The sequence below is a fragment of the Octopus bimaculoides genome, chromosome 20 (genome assembly GCF_046866305.1).
Source record: "Octopus bimaculoides isolate indiv1 chromosome 20, ASM4686630v1, whole genome shotgun sequence".
NCBI classification, from domain to species: domain Eukaryota; kingdom Metazoa; phylum Mollusca; class Cephalopoda; order Octopoda; family Octopodidae; genus Octopus; species Octopus bimaculoides.
Genome location: NC_142947.1, coordinates 15,700,112 through 15,721,681, shown reverse-complemented (window position 1 = coordinate 15,721,681; position 21,570 = coordinate 15,700,112). Strand labels below are relative to the sequence as shown.

Genomic DNA, 21,570 nt, shown 5'->3' with positions numbered 1-21,570 from the left:
CTAGAGGTTCGGCGAAAGAGGGCATTAAAATAAGTACTAGGCTTACAAAGAATAAGTCCAGGGTTCGAATTTTTCGACTAAAAGCCGGTGATGTGTACGTAGAAAGAACGAGAACAAAAGAATTAAACGACGTCCTTTAGTCTTTTTATTTTAAACGTAGTTTTATTAGAAAATGTGTTGATTCGCCGCTGCAAGTTCTTCCTTTATTTTCATTTCAAGCCAACACTCCTATGTCATAGTGTTTTTTTTTTCTGCTTTTTTTATTTTATTTTTTATTTATTCTACGACAGCTGCTGAGGTTTTTCATTCACAGCCAACTTTCCATTCACAGAATTCACGCAGTACTAACCACACTTTACAAGAACGTAATTTGATGCCAACCTAGTTAATATGAATTCCACACGTTCCATCGGGGGAGTGGGTATTGTCTGGTTGTAGAATGGGAATTAGAAAAAAAAAAAATACAACTTCCTCTATATCCTCTTACTACTACTACTACTACTACTACTACTACTACTACTACTGCTGCTGCTGCTTCTGCTGCTATTACTGCGTCGGTTTCGTTATTATAAAAGAGCTATAAATTTGGCAGAGGTGGTAACGAGTCGGGGTAAATGTATATTCCGGTACTTTATTTCATTCTTCAAAGATTTTAAGATCGAATTTGACTCTCTTTTCTACCTCCTTCTGAGATTTGTTAAGTCATTAGCAGTACTAGGATTAGCAGTACTCAATTATTAACTTAATTAGAGGTTTTGAGGGTGGCGGGTGAACTGAAACCTATTTAGCATGTTGGCAGAAAAGAATTTAGTTTTTCATCCCGGTTGATTCTGAGTTCAAGTCACGCAGAGTATCAAGTTTGGCTTTCTGCTCCGCCCCGATGTCAGAGAAGCAATAAAAACTTTCCTTTATAAAGTATGGTATCTCCGTATTTTATTTCCCTGCTACTCTGTCTGTAATTATAATCCGTCATTATATTGTAGTCTATAAACGTGGCGAGCTGGCACGACGAGCAAATTGCTTATCGTCTTAAGTTCTGAGTTGGAATTCCACCTAGGTCGACTTTGCTTTTCATCCAGTCGTGACCGATAAAATAGCTACCAGTTACACACTGGGTTCGATGTAATCGATTCGCACCCCCACCGCGACTGCTTCTCCCCCCCCCCCCAATTTAAGGCCTTGCATCAATTGTAGAAAACAAATGAAAAGTAGGAAGAGTTACCCTGGCGTCTATAATTTGCAATAACAACTGCATGTGTTCGGGAGTTCAGTCTCGCTGTATGGCACATTGAGCAAGTGTCTGTTACTGCAGTCTGGATCAATGTCTTGTGAAGGCTTTGGTAGAAGGAGTGTGTGGAAGTCCATATATATATATATATATATATATATATATATATATATATATATATATATATATATATATATATATATATAATCAAAAAGTAAGCAACACGGATTTCAAAGGTGATTGCAGTACGCACGTTTCATGCTACTTCAATTTATTTAAGTAATGCGAGCATTACCTTAAATGCAATATGAAGAGCAATCTTCAGCTGCACGAAAAAATGCAGAAAAATTACTGTAGAAAAGACATATAAATGTGGCAACATTTCAAATCCAAATGGGAGAGAGAATACATAAAAATCCAAATGTGAGGAAGAATACATAAGTCCATCTTGACATAGCCGAGTCTATCAGGCTAGTAATTGATTCTAGACAAAAGTTTTAACTGTCTCAGATTTTATTGTTTCTTATCTAGTGGTGATAGCAAAGGGGCAATTACTTCTAAAGAGAGGGAAGGTGTAAGCAGTATGCATGGACAAGGCTATAAAATGTATTAGAATCTAAAGGTTTCACTGGTCATAGTAGTATCAGGTCATTTTACTACTATCAAAGTGTTGAGGAATTAATGTTGAGGAATTACAGCCCTAGGTATATGGGTCAAATAGGTTTTTTACTTTTAGTCTGAATAGAGTAACAGTATAGTGGTACAGACAACAACAATACTCTAACCAATGTTTTCACAATAAGAGGTATGTTAATAAAATAAATAAAATAAAATGAGATGTAATTAGTTTCCACAAAAATCATGAAATAATGTCAATATTGAATTCAGGGGCTCTGGATAGGGTGTAAAATTTAAGGATATTAAGTATATAGTGATCATGAAAACTATTTTGAATTACCTTTAAAAAAATTATTAGCTGAAGATAAGATAATGATACTATTTAGGAGACACATAGGTAAGCTATATTTATATAATGTGAATAAAAAATAAAAATAAAAATTATTATCGGATTTATATTAGTTTATAATAATAATGTGCTTACTAAGGTTTAAGGGACTGAAAAAAGAAAGGATGTTAGGAAATAACAAGGATAATCAATACAGGAATCCGATGATTGATTTAAGTAGATTAGATGATAAGGTGAGAGATCAGGAATATATGTTATAAAGGTTCAATTACCAATATAATATGTGCTAATTGATAGTCCTAGATGACCATAATAGAAGTAAAGTACTATATTTTGATAACTTTAGTTACTTAAATAAAGTTACTTAAATAAAAGCCCTATTTTTTAAAAAATTTAAAAGTGCGAGTAGAGCAATGCAGAGTTGCATCGATACACCAAAATTGGTGTATCGATGCAACTCTGAATTTTGATAACGATCAACCAATTACTTTATCACGTAAATTAAAGAATCTGATGTTATTTGGAATTAAATTAGGAAATTTGGGTAATTTTAGCCAATCAACAGATAGCGTGGCATTAGCAGCATGTTACCATGACAACCGCACGCTGTGTTGTGGTTCACCATTATCTGTGCCGCTGTTTTTCTGTTGATTTTTCACGCTTGATTCTTCACACCACGTAATTCTTTTCATATGCGTGTTTTATTTAAAATTTTCTGTGTGTTAGTATATTACATATTTTTCTGTGCTTCTGTGTGTTAGTATTTTTACATATTTTTCATTCACATATTTTTGGGACTCATTGACTCAGGTAGCCTGATTTATAGGTTAATTCTGTTCATGAAAATTTAAATTAGGAGTATTTCTTAAACCGTTAGCTTCACATTTCAAGAGCTTAACTGAAATTTAGCTCACGTAACAGGAACTGAGAGGGATATCGTGGAACAAAGAAACTGTGGGTGATACAAATAATTTGACATTATTTTTGAATTCTGCATGCAAAAACGTATAGAAAACAAGTATTCTTTTCCTTGGGACAAATTCTTTGTTGACCAGTGTTAGTCTTATCATGGTTTACAAATCCAACATGAAAGCGTTACTCAACTTTGGAGTTTTTGAGACAGACGCCTCTTCACAAACACACACACACATGTGCATATAACATTATATGAATACATACATCCACATGCAATTATATATTAATGATGTACACAAATACATGACAGATATATATAATATTGAAATACGCATTAAGTAAACACATGCAGACAAATATATTGATATAACAAATTGAAAAACAGTAGTAAAATCATACAATCAATGAAGAGATAAAAGAAACAGTAAGATGATACATGTTGATTTTATTAGGTATTTCTGTTTATTTAGAAACCTACAAAGAACAGGTCAGACACTTCAAGTGTGGTATCCGCAATATTTGCTTGCAACTTTGTTAATTTTCTATATACAGATTTGAAATTTTGTAAATGGGTGCTTATATGCCAGTGGTTTATATTTTAGCCGATCTTTCTGATTAAATTTGACTTTTATGGGCAGGTAAATTTAATTTACAGGTGTAAAAACAATAACATTATGAATAAGCACTAAAATTCATATTCTTAATACATCTTACCTATTTGATTTGTTACTAAAATTATCCCAGATGTCAACCGCCAACAATTTTACATTTTTCAAGATGAGGTACATTAATTTGAATTTATTAAAATACAGGTGTAATCGGTACAAGATTTTATTTTTCCCTATATTTCATTCAAACATTTTCATTAAAAATAAAGTACAAAACTCTTTTACTAGTCAATATACCATTGGCCATGTACTCATATAATTTAATGAATTCATTTACGTAACAGAATGCATCAGATAAAAAAAATCTCATTAACAAGTGAACAGTCAGTAAACAAGATTATTGCGTGACATTAACTTGTAACTCACAAACAGCAGTTAACCATATCATTGGGCCTATTTTGGTCAGGGGGCACATTCTTGAAAGGTTAAGTCGAACAAATCGATCTCAATACATATTAAAAAAAAGATCTGAAAATTATTCCGCCAGTCTCTTTGCCGAACCGCTATTTTACGCGGACGTAAACAAACCTATACCGGTTATCAAGCAATGAAGGGAGAATGAACACAAACATAAAAATACACACGCATAAACATACATACATACGTACGTACATACATACATACAAACATACACACACATATACACACCCACTCACGCATGCACACACACATATGATTCAGGTAATACTGTGTCTAATGAAGATTGGCAATAGGCATTATTTGAATTGAATTTGAACTCTTCAATATACTCTTTATTCCATAAGCTTAATGAGTATGTACAATATATTAACATTCACTCTAACCACCATCGAGCAGTACTAAATGACATAATCAACAGTATCTCCATTATAACATCTGATCTTTCAGCAAATGAAGGCATCATTAATAACCAAGTCACCTGTTATAATCAGGCTCTATGCACTAGCGGATTCTCTGACAAAGTAAAATATGAAGTTTAAGAATTAACCAAGCTAAATTCTAGCTAGATTCTAAGTCTAAAATCTCGGAGACCATTCACAACGCATTCGAACCCAGCATAGCAACCCATCCTACCAGAGATAGAGTGCCCACCCCAATCTTCTACTCCGTTACAAAGACTTTATCAGAAACATCTTCTACCTAACCCTAAGCGCAAGGGCACACACATGACAGATAATCTGAAGCCAAAACGAGATGCCAGATACCCACCAGGAACACAAATTCCATAGCCTCACGGTTACCAAATAAAAGTGGGAGGAGAAACATTCTTTAGTATACACCCCGTTTTTCCTTAAACGTCAAGAGCTTACTTCAGCAGTTTTTTTTTTATCAAGTCCAATTTCCACCGCAACACAAGCTCCACTCAATTTTTAAATTACCCACAATTAAATTATCGTTATTAGCAGCTCCTAATATTGGATCAATTATAGCAGCATCAAATAGGCGCAAACTTAACCGATATAACTTACATACCACGACAAATAATAATAATAATAATAATAATAATAATAATAATAATAATAATAATAATAATAATGCTTTCTTTATTAGCCACAAGGGCCGGACACAAAACAAATAGGGACAATACAGTACAAGGGACAAGTGAGGTTTGGCACAACATCATGTATAAAATGAAAAATGCAATTAACAAGACAATTAAACAATAAAAATTCTCCAAAGGGGGCTGTCTCAGTTACCCCGACCGCTAAAGGCACCTTAGCAGATGCCTCACATTTTCTCAACTCCTCCTCAGAGCAGGTCTATTCATACGGATAATCTTCGCTACATTCACCCACCTTTCAACCAAAATACTGGGAGGCAGTACTTCCCTCTCCATCCTCATTTTCCTTTTCAAGTGGAACTTGAAAAAATCGATGAGGGCTTGGTCGAAGAGGAAGGTTTCTGTCTTCAGTCCTTTCAATCTCGTCCACCACTCTATCACCGGCGCCATAGCCATCAGACAGAGAAAAAGCTGCATAATACCAGGTAGTAACTCTCATGGCTTCTGATCTTAACTGGCTGGAAGTGTTATCATGTACATGTTTTGTCTTTGTGTAAAAAACTGGGCTACAGCAATTATTCTGCTCAATACCACAGATTTGCTTGTCAGTTGTTTGACCTTAACTAGTTTAGTATGTCCCTTAATGGCTGACAATATGTGCATCTCTGATCACGAGCAGCAGTAGTGAATGGGGGAGAAATCATCATAGCCATGTGCTGAGAGCGATTCTTGAGATTTGAATATTTCACTTCTGGTAACATGGGTGTTTCGTTCATAATCCTTAAACAACCATTATTCAGGGACCTTTAGAATGGTATAACAATGCACTATAGAACAAAAAATGGACTATATACCTGTTGTAATTGTAATTCCGAAATATCATCGGACTATAGATAACCAAATTACAACAGGTATATAGTCCATTTTTTGTTTTATAGTGCAATTGTTATACCATTTTAAACTTTTTATTCTTTACAAACAATACACAATGCTTCAAGCGAACTACAATACTCTCCTAATAATAATAATAATAATAATAATAATAATAATAATAATAATAATAATTATTATTATTATTACACAAGGCCAGCAATTTCGAGGGAGGGAATAAGTCGATTATACCGACCCCAGTGTTCGATGAACAAAATGCTTATCGGGTTTTCGTCCGCCTTCACGTTCTGAGTTGACTTTACCTTTCGTTCTTTTGGGGTCGATAAAATAAGTACCGGTTAATCACTGGTGTCGATGTAATCGACTTTCCCCTCTCCACCGAAATCACTTGTCTTGTGCCAAATTTGAAACCATTATTATTTATTATTATTATTATTATTATTATTATTATTATTATTATTATTATTTTATGTTTGACTTTTGCTTTGCATTTGTACAAGTTGGATCCAAGTCTCACCCAGAGACCTCAAGAGACAACAAGTTAGAAGTTCATGTAGGTGTTATGCCTAGGGTACCATATATTTGGATTTGTACATAGTGTTGTTCTAGAGAATGTTTAAGAAACCATAAGAAAATTATGTGTTTGTTTTAAAATTTGAGATCACATAGACAGTATTTTACGTAGGATATGGGCAGTTCCCATGAGCAGTCTGTTTTGAACTTCAGCCATTTTGGGGTTTTCTGGTATCTGAGCTTGTTATTGTTGTATTTTTTTGTATATGTGTGTGGATGTGAAATATAAATATGACTGCAGGAAATGTCCGACAAGCAGCGCCATATGTCGCTAGTATGAAGTGTGTGTGTGTATGTGTGGGGGGGGGGGCATTTTTTTTTCTCAGATGTGCAGATGATCATGTAATGGACCAATATATCACCATTTTGAAACGGGTTATAAAATAACCGCCAACGCATTAATCTCGATCATAACAGTAGGAGCTGTGACAACTTTATCAATGCTGATATTGCCAAGCGGAATGGTTTAGTCATTAAATCATTTGAGAGGTAGGTAACGTTTGCGGTGATGTCAACACGGCTTACCGAATTACGGAAATATATAAAACTGACATCCGATATGCAGCAAAGTTACACAAACAGCAGTCACTGTTAGTTTGTATACAGCCTCTACTCGGATGTTACACAAGGAGAGGGTTTAACGTTTCAACATTCTTTAGTGACACTTAAGTTTAATGTCCTGAAGCACCTTGAGTGTTGATAAATTATGCAATAAAATATATGTACCAACCAAGTCCTGGGGCTGATTTCATTGACTATTCACTATCCACAATTCAAAACATGGCTTTGCAACAATTTTATAGTTTTTTAAATAATCGCAGAATTACCAGTTAGTTAATATAAGTTAGTTAATATAACTAGGAATTAAATATTAAAACTTCATTATTTTTTTTTTCACTACAGTTGAGCTCTCTCATTTTCTTATGCCATACCAATTTCCAGCTGGTTTAACACAGTTTTATCTTATATTTTTCATCATCATCATCATCATCATTTAGTGTCCACTCTCCATGCTGGCATGGGTTAGACGGTTTGACTGGAACTACTAAGCTGGAGAGCTGTACCAGGTTCCAGGCTAGGTTTCTACGGCTGGATGCCATTCCTAACGCAGCCATTCCAAGAGTGTACTGGGTGCCTTTTACGTGTCATCGGCATTGACCATGACTACGATTTCACTTGGCTTGTTACGGGTACGTAAACAGACCAGCATCGGTTGTCAAGCGATGGTAGGGGGGGGGGGGACAAACACAGACACACATATATATATATATACATATATACGACGGGTTTCTTTCAGTTTCCGTCTACCAAATCCACTCACAAGGCTTTGGTCGGCCCGAGGCTATAGTAGAAGACACTTGCCCAAGGTGCCAAGCAGTGGGACTGAACCCGGAACCATGTGGTTGGTAAGCAAGCTACTTACCACACAGCCACTCCTGTACCTATACATCTGTCGCACACAAAGACTATTTTCCCTGTTAACCTTCCTCTGATATTTTCAGCCCATCGTGCAGCACTGCGATGAAGGCTTTTAGTCGAAAAAAATTGACGCTAATACTTTTTTTAATAAATATTGTACTTAGTCTATCGATCTGTTTTGCCGAAACTGAAAGAAGCTAGTCTTATAAGCGGATCTGGTTGATAGAAATTAAAAGAAGTCTGCTGTGTGTGTGTATTTGTGTGTGTGTCCATCCTTGTCCCCCACCACCGCTGGACAACTGGTGCTGATGTGCTTATGTCCGCAGCGGTTCGGCAAAAGAGACCGCTAGAATAAGTATCAGGCTTGAAAGACAAGTACTGGAGTCGACTCATTCCACTAAAATTCTTCAAGGCGGTGCCTCAGCATGGCCACAGAACAAGCAAAAGAAGACATGTGTCAGTCCTGATGCAGAGCTTATTAAAGAAATTTAAGTTTCGATATGCCGGCCAAAGAATAAATACATTATCCAATAAGTCTTCCACGCGTTTGTAAAACAGACGGTATGTTATAAGAGAGAGGCTTGTCTGCAGCTTCTGGCGACCGAGTAAGTAACTAACTACGAAGAAGCTGTCTCGTAAGGTCAAATGAGTGGAGACGATAGACGTGTGAAGTGAACTTTCGGGTTCAGAAACTGTGGCTAAAGCCTATGACTGTCGCTTCTGTAATTTGTGTTGAGGTCAAAGTATCGCAAATCAGTCTCCCCCCCCCTCTCTCTCTCTGTAATAGTTTGTTTGTTTGTTTGTGTGTGTGTGTGTGTGTGTCCGTGTTTGCGAAACTGTGTAGAGGCCTATACGATATTTACATATATACGTGTGTGTGTATGTGTGTGTGTGTGTGTGTGTGTGTGTGTGTGTGTGTGTCCGTATTTGTGCACAGAGTCGAGAGAATATATATTTAAGAAAAAACATGTTAAGACTTAATAGTTGTCTCTATTGAATGATTGGTGTGTGCGTGTGTGTTTGTGTGTGTGTGCGTGTGTTTGTGTTTGTGTGTGTGTGCGTGTGTACGTGCGTGTGTGTGTGTGAGAGATTTTGAGCGTGTGTTTGTGTGTGTTTCGGGAGGGAAGAAATCATAACTAGGTTACTGAGTACAAAATTAGGAAAGACATTTGAAAAATAATGATAGAATGGGAAAAGGAGATGAGGAGGGGAAATATAAAGTATATCACACACACACACACACACACACACACACACACACACACACACACACACACACACATATATATATATATATATATATATATATATAAATATCGTATATGTGTGTGTGTGTGGGTGTGTGTATGCATATATGTAGATGCATGTATATTTGAGGCATTCCAGTGTAGATATTATTGCACTCAGTAAAACCAAGCTACTTGGTGAAAGTTCTTTTAATGAGCTTGAAGAAGGTTATGCCTTCTGGAAGGGTTAAAAGAGTGTAGCGCTGGCATGATGTCGGTCATGTTGTGGGGAAACAGGTCTACTATATAAACTGGCTGTGATAGCAACAGGCTGATGTTACTTCGTATACTCATTACAGAGAATCACAGTGTTACGTTACTGAATGTGTAGTTAAGGTTCGTCTCTGATCGGCAAAACAAAATCGCTTCTATCGAGCATTAAATCAAGCAATAAGTAACGTACCCAAACAAGACAAAGCAATCCCAACGGACGATTTTAATGTCAGTGTAAAGAGAAATATAAATTCCTAGAGTCAAGCGACTGGGAAAAAACTGATAGCAATGGCAACAAACTTCCTTCTCTGTCCAGAGCACGACCTCACCATCACCAATACCAACATCTACCAGAAAAAACAAACACAAGGACGCAAGTTCAAATACTGGCATCTCGTATCCGGAAAGTTTGCCGTAGGAAAATTCGCCTAAGGATTTTTGGCCGTATGTAAGTTTGCGGCATAGGAAATTTTGTTGCAAGACAAAAGATAAATTGCTCCCTTTGGTATATAATTGTTTCAACCAATAAGAAGGGGTAAAGCAATTTCTTAACTCATTTAAAACTTTCCGGATACGGTATATATATATATATATATATATATATATATATATCGTATCCGGAAAGTTTGCCGCAAACATGTTTGTTACACAGAAAAATATTGTCGAATGAATAAAGAGAATTTAAATGAGTTGAGAAATTACTTTACCCTTTCTTATCGGTTGGAACAATTATAGACCAAGGGAAACAATTTCACTTTTGTCTTGCGGCGAACTTTCCTACGGCCAAAAGTCCTGAGATAAATTTTCCTGCGGCAAAAATGTTTGCGGCAAACTTTCCTAGAACCCTGGCACCTTATTGTCTACAAAGTAGGGAGAAATACAAATTCCTGGAATCGAGCGCCAGGGAAAAACTGATAGCAATGGCATAAAATTTCCTTCTCTGTGCAGAGCACGAACTCACCATTACCGATACCAATTCCACAAAGGTGTTTTGTTTTTAGAGAATCTAGGAACCGATCGGGAATAATATGCAAACCACCCATTAATAAGAGAAGTGTGTTGTTTATTTGTAGGCACGGCAATTTCTTCAAGCGGAATTAAATATGAGGATGTCATGAGGTAATTCGAATTCGTTGTGTCTAATTTGATGACCTAGAATGCAGATAATTCAGTAGAAAATTTGCTCTCATCATTATTTAGTGTCGAAATTGATTTACGAGCAAACAAATTTAAATAAATAGGTATTATTTGTCTATTGAATTAGTATATGTAATGCCATCATTCAAATAGGCGTACGCTCCTTTCAATTCATTTCTACAACTGAGATTGATTATAATGCATTGAAAACACGCAATTCTGTTTATAAGAGCGAAATTAGTACGTTTGCACCGAAGCAGTGACCGCCTGCTACGATAGTAATAATTTAGATATCATTGTAATGTAACACAACACAACTATATCTGGGGTATCTTCTGACGGCTGTAAGTTCCTAATTGATATGATACCTTCTCGACTACAAGAAAACAGATTTCAGTACACCGGAGATTTGATTACAATAGTATAACTTCTTGGACTAACGGTTGGTCTTCAAGTACGCGCTACGTAAGTCAATAGTATTAAAAACTTGCAAGAAGATATCTTCTTAACTATATCGTCTAAGTTAGGTAGTGAATAAGCTAAAGAGGTAAACTTATTAATAGCTTCAGAGAAATTAACCACTAAGTTCCTTTTGCTTTTACTGTTAATCATATGTACTTGTACTCACTGAAGTGCATCACGTGGTTCGGCAATGTCTTTTGTGTCATCCTATTCAATTTGCCAAAGAGCAAAACTCCAAGTCTGTTTGTGAGGGGTGACCCGAATTCAAGTGTAGCAAACAAATGTTTGTTCAAAAAGAAATACCTAATGTTTGAGCAGCAACCTGATAACAAGAGGAAATGCATTTGGGAGTATGGGTGATCTTTTATTTTTACGTCTAATTCCTAATATTCTCTGATTTATTGTTGTTGTTGTTGTTGGCATTCCGTCGCTTACGACGTCAAGGGTTCCAGTTGATTCAATCAACGGAACAGCCTGCTCGTGAAATTAACGTGCAAGTGGCTGAGCACTTCACAGACACGTGTACCCTTAACGCAGTTCTCGGGGATATTCAGCGTGACACAGTGTGACAAGGCTGACCCTTTTGCATTACAGGCACAACAGAAACAGGAAGTAAGAGTGAGAGAAAGAGTACAGCAGGGTTCGCCACCATCCCCTGCCGGAACCTCGTGGAGCTCTTAGGTGTTTTCGCTCAATAAACACTCACAACGCCCGGTCTGGGAATCGAAACCGCGAGTCCGCTGCCCTAACCACTGGGCCATTGCGCCTCCACTCCCTGATTTATGATACCAGTTTAATTGAAGTCATCGATATTACTAATTATAGTTTTTAGTTGGCAACCTTTAGTTATACCAAACTTAATCAGAGTTAGAACTTTTGGAACTACCCTTTTTTTGCGAGCCTCTTTAGGAAAGTTCCGTGAACGGCTCAGTCAATGATAAAGTATTTTTTCTTTCTCTTTTTTTCTTTAATGCAGAATGTATATTGAAAAATGTCGCAGAGAATAGAGGCACTCGATAGTTATTTCGAAAATCTACAGACATTTGGAAAGTGTTCTTTTTTTTTTTTATTACGCGTGAATCAATTAGTATCGTAGGATGGGCATTGGGTTCGATCATGTCATGAAAAGTTCCCGCGAGGCGCAGCAAAGAACTGAATTGTTTCATTCCAAATTTTTTTTTTCTGGCTTTTCCAATGGAAGTTACTGTCTGATTTTCTACTTGAAGAATAGGGTTATAGGTCTGAGTATCTTCTATGGCCGTTACCAAGTTATGAACCTAGTTCACGGCTGAAGTTAGCGGCTCTAGTGTTGTTTTCTAGAAGCCTGATTTGTATACGGGCAAAATACATTCCGTTATAAATGAGTCATGTATATTTTCAACGCTTCCTATGTCGGCTATGACATGTCACAGCCGGGCTACTGAAAATATTTTGTTTTATCTCTCTCTCTCTCTCTTTCTCTCTCTCTCTCTCTCTCTCTCTCTCTCTCTCTCTCTTTATATATATATATATATATATATATATATATATATATATATATATATATATATATAATTATATGTATTTATTTTATCCTAATTAATAAAAATTCGGATAGAATAAATGGATTAATAGAAACCAGGGTAGCAAAGATCACAAAATAACTGTGGTGTAATTCCTGTTTGTGAGGCAGAAACTCCTTGATATTTTGGGTATTTGAGTATATATAAATTTAAGGAATGGAGTGAACGCATGTTATAACTGCATACTTTATTCCGACATATGTTTCGAAGAATTACAAATTATGTCTTAAGTTTAAGATGGTTCCCATACATTTCCCTGAGGAGAAGTTTACATTTTTAACATCGACGATTCCTATGGATCGCATAATTTGTAATTCTTCGAAACATATGTCGGAATAAAGTATGCAGTTATAACATGCGTTCACTCCATTCCTTAAAGTTATATATATATATATATATATATATATATATATATATATATATATATATATATATATAGATAGATAGATAGATAGATAGATAGATATATAGATATATAGATATAGATAGGCGCAGGAGTGGCTGTGTGGAAAGTAGCTTGCTTACCAGCCACATGGCTCCGGGTTCAGTCCCACTGCGTGGCACCTTGGGCAAGTGTATTCTACTATAGCCTCGGGCCGACCAAGGCCTTGTGAGTGGATTTGGTAGACGGAAACTGAAAGAAGCCCGTCATATATATGTATATATATGTGTATGTGTGTGTTTGTGTGTCTGTGTTTGTCCCCCCCCCCCAACATCGCTTGACAACCGATGCTGGTGTGTTTACGTCCCCGTAACTTAGCGGTTCGGCAAAAGAGACCTATAGAATAAGTACTAGGCTTACAAAGAATAAGTCCTGGGGTCGAATTGCTCGACTAAAGGCGGCGCTCCAGCATGGCCGCAGTCAAATGACTGAAACAAGTAAAAGACTATATATATATATATATATATATATATCTATATATATATATATATATATATATATCGTCACAGAAGATAAAACAATGAACAAAATTTTAGGCTCACACAAAATTATCAAAAGCAAAATGCAACCGAAATCATTGAAAAAAATATTAACCAGCGCAAGACTATATCCATTAACAACGGAGCCAAAAGTGAAAAAATGTTGTCGACCTAATTGTGGCACATGCCCCCACCTTTTGAAGTGTTCAGAGTTCCACTTTAAACAAGGTGAAATATTTAAAATTAAATCAAATTTCACCTGTGCCCCGGAAAACCTAATATATGCCATTACCTGCTTAGGGTGCGGTAATCATTATATTGGCCAAACAGGAATATCACTCCGTTGAAGAACCACTCTCCACAAAGAACAAATCCGCCACCCACAATACAGACAGATACAGGTCAGTGAACACATAGAAAGGTGTGCTAGGAACTTTAATCCTAGTTTTCCCTTTCTATCAATGTTCACAGAACACTTCATTACGGCAAAGAATGGATAAAGAGGCAACTTTCATCAATAAATATCTTCCACAACTCAATATGAACACATAACATAATACAGAACACTACTAACCTTTCAATTAATACCACTAACCCCCATATATCCCATACACCATTCACATTACAGTATTATATCTACCCTAATTGCACCAAATGCAGAACTACTTACCTCCTTTACACATACTCTTTTTACTCAGGGACTAGGAGACCCGACACCGTTCGGTAATCGGTGCGCATTCAAAGCCAGTGAACAGTAATTTACGAAACCGGTGTGCCTTTGAATCTCTTTAACCATTCACAATAATGACTTTTATTACTTTTATTCCTACTTCAGTTCATCTAATTGTATATATCTGTCGTTACTTTTCATAAAAAGCCTTTACTTTTTTTTGACTTCCAATGTGCATTTTCTTCTTACTTTCCCCTATATATATATATATATATATATATATATATATATATATATATATATATATATATATTTGCATATATATATGTATGTATGTTTGTATGTATGTGTGTGCGTATATGTATGTATATGTATGTATATGTATGTATATGTGTGCGTGTGTGTGTATATGTAGTGTGTGAGTGCCTTTGCATTTGTGTCTGTCCCCATCACAACCTTGGATTTTTTCTCACAAGACGAGGCCACTCGAGGCTATGGTAAGAAGACCTTTGTTCAAGACATAACGTGATCGAACCTGAATCACGCGACTTCAAAGCGAACTTCTTAACCACACAGCAATGCCTCGAGCAATGCGCGATTAAATGTACGTGAATGTATGCCCGAAGGTGTGTGTGTGTACGTATACATGCGCGTGTGTATACGTATATAAATGTGTGCATTTGATTGTATATGCGTATTTATTCTGCGTGGGAACAGTATTCATGGTTTATTTATGCTTTAAGTGTCAGCAGATAATTTAAGTTTGATGTAGTTTTTGGTCCTGTGAAACAAAAACACCAGCAATTATAAATTATTTCACGAGGAATTCTAATAGCAGGCAACGTAAATAGAATCAACAAGAACGGCAACAACAAAAATTTTTTTAAAGAAATGCTTGCTAATGACGTAATGAGAGTAAAATGTTGAGACCTCATCAAATGAAATGTCATGTTGTGTTGCAAATATAATTTAACATATGAGCTAAGGTTTGAACTTAGGATTTTGCATGTCATATGCTATTAATCTAATGCTGGTAGCAGTTTTTATATAAGTTTAAATTTAAAATTACATATATGCATGCATATATATACGTGCGAACGTATGTATACATATAATTTATGTACACTCAAACACACGCACACATACACATATAGTATAATATAATAACTATAATAACATTACTACTATGGGAAATTATCCCTCTGCCTTACGAGTTTTCGCTTTACGAGCGGTCTCCGGGAACAAATTAGCTCGTATATCGAGGCATTATTGTATTTGCTGGTCAGTGCATGGAAGATTGGTGTTTTAAAGTTGCTTGAAGAAGAGAGACAATGATAAGGTGAACTGAGTATATAGTAACTGTATGTAAATTTCATGTTAATTATCTGCCTCTCTAGTCCGTTCGAGAAATATTAGGTTTACAACAATTAAAGTGAGGCCAATTAAATAAAATTAAGCTTTGAGTTAAAGATAATTAGAAATTAGAAAAAAAACAATACTTGGTATATTTCATAACAGATAATTTAAGAGGGGAGAGGAAAAATCCATAATAAGATAACACAGCGATTAATCTTATTTATACCTTGGTACAGTAATAAAGTGAGTTTAATGCGTGGAGATTTTAAGAATGTTTTGTTAAATAATGAGGACAGCGAATTAATAACTCGTTGTGTTAATTAATCTGAATTTACAATTGAGTATTTCCACCGCCTCTACTTAACTAAAATCACAGCTCCCGCCACCTCCACTGTAAAGAAGAGCATTGCCTATAATAGACCATGAAACAGAGTAGTTTATATTCCTCCCTATGAGGCCTCAGATGAACTTGGCCAACGAAATAGAATCTTATTTTGTATTTAAAAGAATAAATGAGGTTATGTACAAGGTGGTCCGAAAGTCTTGTCACCTCCTACCGAAAAGTAATAAGGACAATAGAAAAACAAAGGCGGTGAGCTGGCAGAAACGTTAGCACGCCGGGCAAAGTGCTTGGCCTCTGTCTTTACGTTCTGAGTTCAAATTCCGCCGAGGTCGACTTTGCCTTTCATCCTTTTGCGGTCGATAAATTAAGTACTAGTTGCGTACTGGTGTCGATCTAATCGACTGGCCACCACTCCCCCAAAATTTCGGGCCTTGTGCCTAAAGTAGAAAAGAAAAGAATATTCACAGGTGGTGACAAGACTTTCGGACCACCCTGTACATAATAGGTGCTAGCACCTGTTGTGATAGTAGACACTCAGGTGTTTTAAACGTGCAATTATAGATTCTTCCTTAGACAGTTGTTACATACATACATGCATACACGCACACACACACACACACACACACACACACACACACACACATATATATATATATATATATATATGCATACATAAATGCAGAAATGAAATGAAAGAAAAGTTTGGAGTAGTTAGTGGGATTTATGTGAAAAACAAGGCTGAATAAGGTAGATTTTCTAATACGAAAAATCGATTCTTGATTAATTGAAATTATCTCAGATTCCGGGGACATTAGAACAATTTGTTTGGTAGATCTTGGGACCAGTTCCAAATGAGAAGGGGTGATAATCTCAAAAATCAAGAACTCTACATAATGGACATGTTTTCCTGGAAAAGACGATCTGATTACTTGGAAACACGCACGAATACACACACACGCGGGCGCGTACCCCGCCTCACATGTACATACTTATACAGTCCTCCATCGATTTCGGTGTTGAGGATTCAGTTGTTCGATCAATGTTAATGTTTTAAGAGGAAAATTTGATATAACAGGCATCAGATTTTGTAGAAGAGAAGACTCTGCTCGTATGATCATGTAGTGCGTATGCATGAGAACAGCTCCACAAAGAAGTGCGAACTGCGAGCTAAATGTGCATGGGGGTCTGTGGAAGGAGACTCGGGAAGATGTGAGATGAAGCTGTGTAGACCGACCCTTGGATGTTGAGCTTCATAGAGGAAATGAAAAAGGACTGAGATGATTGACAATTCGCTAAGCTCGAGAAGACCTGTCAGTCTTAGCAAAGAAAATAAAAAATAAAAAAGAAAAAGAGGTCTTAAAACCATTTTGTTTATATCCATGCTCTGCACTCAGTTTCTCTCTGCCAAGTCTTCCCAGCAACTCATTTTCCTAACACACATTGCTCCATTACTCTTGAGACTAAAGCATTATTTGCGCAGTTGTCGTAACCACATGAGAGCCGAACTGCACATGACCCACACCCACTTTTGTACCGCCAGTCATTCCTCTCCTTAGAACCACTTCCTTTGTCACCCATCCCGCACTCTCAGCATCACTTTATCACCACACCTTATCACTTTATTCATCACACCCACATCATCGATCCCTAATGTTTTTGTGTTTGTCACTCCCTATATCCATCCCTACGTACCATTCTCTCACCCCCGCCTCACGCTCTCCACATCATTTCCCTAGTTCTATTCTGTTTTACTATACTACTTCTCACCATCACACCTTTTATGTACTGCCATTTATCACATCCTCCTTGACCCACTCCTATTTTCCTCCACTTTTCCCCAAAACAGGAGACTCACCGTTGACCTCGCCCCCGCCCGTATTTTGTTATTCACTGCATTCACCTCGATCCCTGTCTCTTACCACCGATCAAAACTGTTGCAACGTATTCTTTCACTTTTCCCATTGCTTTATCTCTCTCTCTCTCTATATATATATATCGCTTTCCGACAGTAATGAGACTGAAACTGTAACCGAAATACAGGCATCGTGTACAGGGTAAAATGACATTTTAATATTAATATTTATACTTGAGTTCAAATTTCGCCGAGGTTCACTATGCCTTTCATTCTTGCCTTTCGTTCATGCCAAAATTTCAAATCAATATTTATATTGCAAGGTGGCGAGCTGGCACGATCGTTATCATACTGGGCAAAATGCTTAACGGCTTTCGATTTTACGTTCTGAGTTCAAATTTCGCCGAGGTCGAATTTGCCTTTCATTCTTTCGGGGGTCGTTTTTCTAAAAAAAAGTACCTGTTGAGTACTGGGATCAATGTAATCGACTTATCCCCTCCACTCAAAAGTCCTGGATTTGAGCCAAAATTAGAAAGAATATTAATTTTTGTACTTCCTAGTGTATTTTGCATGCACACCGATGCATTTATATCAAAGTATATTATTTTATCTCTCTATTATATAGTTTTTAGCACTCAGTGACTACTACATAAAGACATCTAGAAAGTTGTATTGTGAAATACCTGTTTTCAGCTCCTTGTCGTTAAAGCATTATTTCGTACAGAATAAAATGTAAGCAAATTGTGTTTGCATCATAAATCCCAAGCTTGTCTGTAAGGTTCAATTGCCGAGTAGTGACAGCATTTTGTAAAACACTAACCTTATGGAATCGCCCAAAACTGTACTTAAAATACTTCTATATGTACATAACCCAGTTTACTTCACTAGCGAAAGAGAAGAAATAAACACATGATTATTTTTCCTCGTCATCTGGTATTCAGAAATATATATAAGATATATAAGAATGTATACATATACTGATATACAGGAATGTACATATCTGTTCAAGAATATACATAGACAGTAACAAAAAAAAAAAAAGGCAAACGAGTATCGTTTTACAACAGATGATGTCGTTCTCTTTCTAGTTAAGTGATCTTTTCTTCATAGAATCTCACATCAATCTACAGGTCTATGCTATCAGACACTTCCAGATACTCTTTGAATTGTATGTAATTACCAAACACAAGAAAAAATTATGATTTTTATTGCAAATAAAATATCGATTTCAAATATTTTTCTTGGTAATAAAATATCGATTCCAAAGGCTAGCAGTTTTGGGGCAGTGGGCAAGTCGATTACTTCGATCCCAGTGCTCAACTGGTACATATTTAATCCACCCCGAAAAGATGAAAGGCAAAGTCGACCTCGGCAGAATTTGAACTCTGAACGTAAAGATGGACGAAATGCCGCAAAGCGCTATGCCTAGCGTGCTAACGATTCTGCCAACTCGCCGACATAAATATTGATTTCCAATTTTGGCACAAGGCAAGCAATTTCGGGGCAGGGGGGGTAAATCGGTTACATCGATCCCTGTGTTCAACTGGTACTTATTTTATCTTCCCCTAAAGGATGAAAGGAAAAGTCAACTTCGGCGGAATTTGAACTCAGAACGTAAGGACGGACGAAATGCCGCTAAGCATTTTGCCCAACGTGCTAAAGATTCTGCTAACTCATCACCTTTTATTGTTAATAGAATATTGTTATAACAGCATATTCGCACTAACGTAAGGCCTTTTCCTGTTGCATATGTATAATTATTCTTTTTCTGTTGTATTTGTTTACTTATTTTTTGTTGTTGTATACGTACAATTGTTTCATTATTTTAGTTTGTCTTGTTTATTCTTGTTCTTATAGTATACGTTCGTTAGGTATTCCTTGTAGCTTTCTACTCTGGCAGTGCCAAGACAGAGTAGTATCAATGTTAAAAGAGTGAGAAGGTGCAATGGAACTGGATTTTGTAGCTACAAGTTCTAAATTCAAATATGCGATTTTCCCTTTCTTACTCGATGCAATATGGACCAGAGAAATAAAAATATACATGATCGATACAGCCAACTGTTAAAGACCACTCTCCCTTATCCAATATCTTAATCGTAAAATTTCTTGTTTTCCCCTTCCAGGATCCGTTGTGTGTTATAAAAAATTCCGTAAACGACGAGGAGTTTGTAAACGACCGTTAAAGAGACAAGTCTATTCAACAGCCATTCAGTGTTGTAGTGATCGGGGTTCTGGTTGGACAAGGAAAGTGGTGAGTGAGCCTTTTCTTTTAACTATTTATTAATTTACTACTACTACTAATAATAATAATAATAATAATAATAATAATGATGGTGATTTCAAATTTTGGCATTAGACCAGCAGGTTTGTGGTAAGGGTTTAAAGTCGATTACATTGATCTCAGTGTTCAAATGATACTTATTTTAGCGCTTCCGAAAGGATGAAAGGCAAAGTCGACCTCGGCTGAATTTGAACTCAGAACGTAGTGATAGAAGGAACGCCGCAAAGCATTTTGCGCAGTGTGCTAACGATTCTGCCAGCTCACCGTATTAGGCGCGTACGGAGCATAATATAATTTATTGACTGCAAAGGGAATAGGAAACTTATTGTATACAGTGCTCAGGTACACAACAACTCATCAGAAAAAGTAACCAGAACTGTATGAACAGTACATCGGATAAGCACTGGAAGTGAACAGTGAATAAGTCTTAAAAAAGACCAAAACAACAACAACAACAACAAAAATACAAAAAAAAAAAAGAGGTTTGGGAGCATCAGGTGTGCTGTTAGTGAATTTCAGGAAACATGAAAGTTTTGATGGATGTAGTGTCTCGACAGCTACAACAGAGGGCAGTAGTTTGGCAGTGCACTGGTAGAACAGTTACTGTGTCGGACAAAATGCTGGGTGGCTTTTCTTTAGGTTCTGAATTTAAATGCCGCCGGAGTCGGTTTTACTTTTTATCCTTTCCGGGTTCACAAAATAAGTTCCAGTCGAGCATTGGGTCCATGCAATTGACAGGTCCCTCCTACCAAAAATTTCACACTTTGCACTGATAGTAGAAAGAATTATTATTATTTTTTTTTAGGAGTGACATGCCCAGTGGTTAGGGCGGCGGACTCGCGGTTTCGATTCCCAGACAGGGCGTTGAGTGTTTATTGAGCGAAAACACCTAAAGCTCCACGAGGCTCCGGCAGAGGATGGTGGCGAACCCTGCTGTACTCTTTCACCACAACTTTCTCTCACTCTTACTTCCTGTTTCTGTTGTGCCTGTAATTCAAAGGGTCAGCCTTGTCACACTGTGTCACGCTGAATATCCCCGAAACTACGTTAAGAGTACACGTGTCTGTGGAGTGCTCAGCCGCTTGCACGTTAATTTCACGAGCAGACTGTTCCGTTGATTGGATCAACTGGAACCCTCGATGTCGTAAGCGACGGAGTGCCAGCACAGTAACGAAGGATATGAATTATTCATTTATTTATCACAGTAGAATGAAAGAATGAAAGTTTAACAATATAATAGGCTCAAAATAAAAAGTGAAAAAATCAAAGTGAAACAATATTATATGACATTACATTTACAAACCCTGTTTGAGCGTACAAAGCTCTATAAGAAAAAAGCTTGCCAG

General features: G+C 36.7%; 1 protein-coding gene across 1 annotated transcript in view; it reads left to right on the top strand.

Annotated features, from left to right (window-relative positions):
* Window positions 1-21,570, top strand: part of LOC106875657 (coadhesin) — a 55,997-nt gene that overhangs the window by 7,170 nt on the left and 27,257 nt on the right. The window contains exon 2 of the mRNA XM_089338067.1: window positions 20,067-20,194. Within this exon, the coding sequence (XP_089194193.1) occupies window positions 20,067-20,194 (128 nt within the window). The remainder of the gene's footprint in view (window positions 1-20,066; window positions 20,195-21,570) is intronic.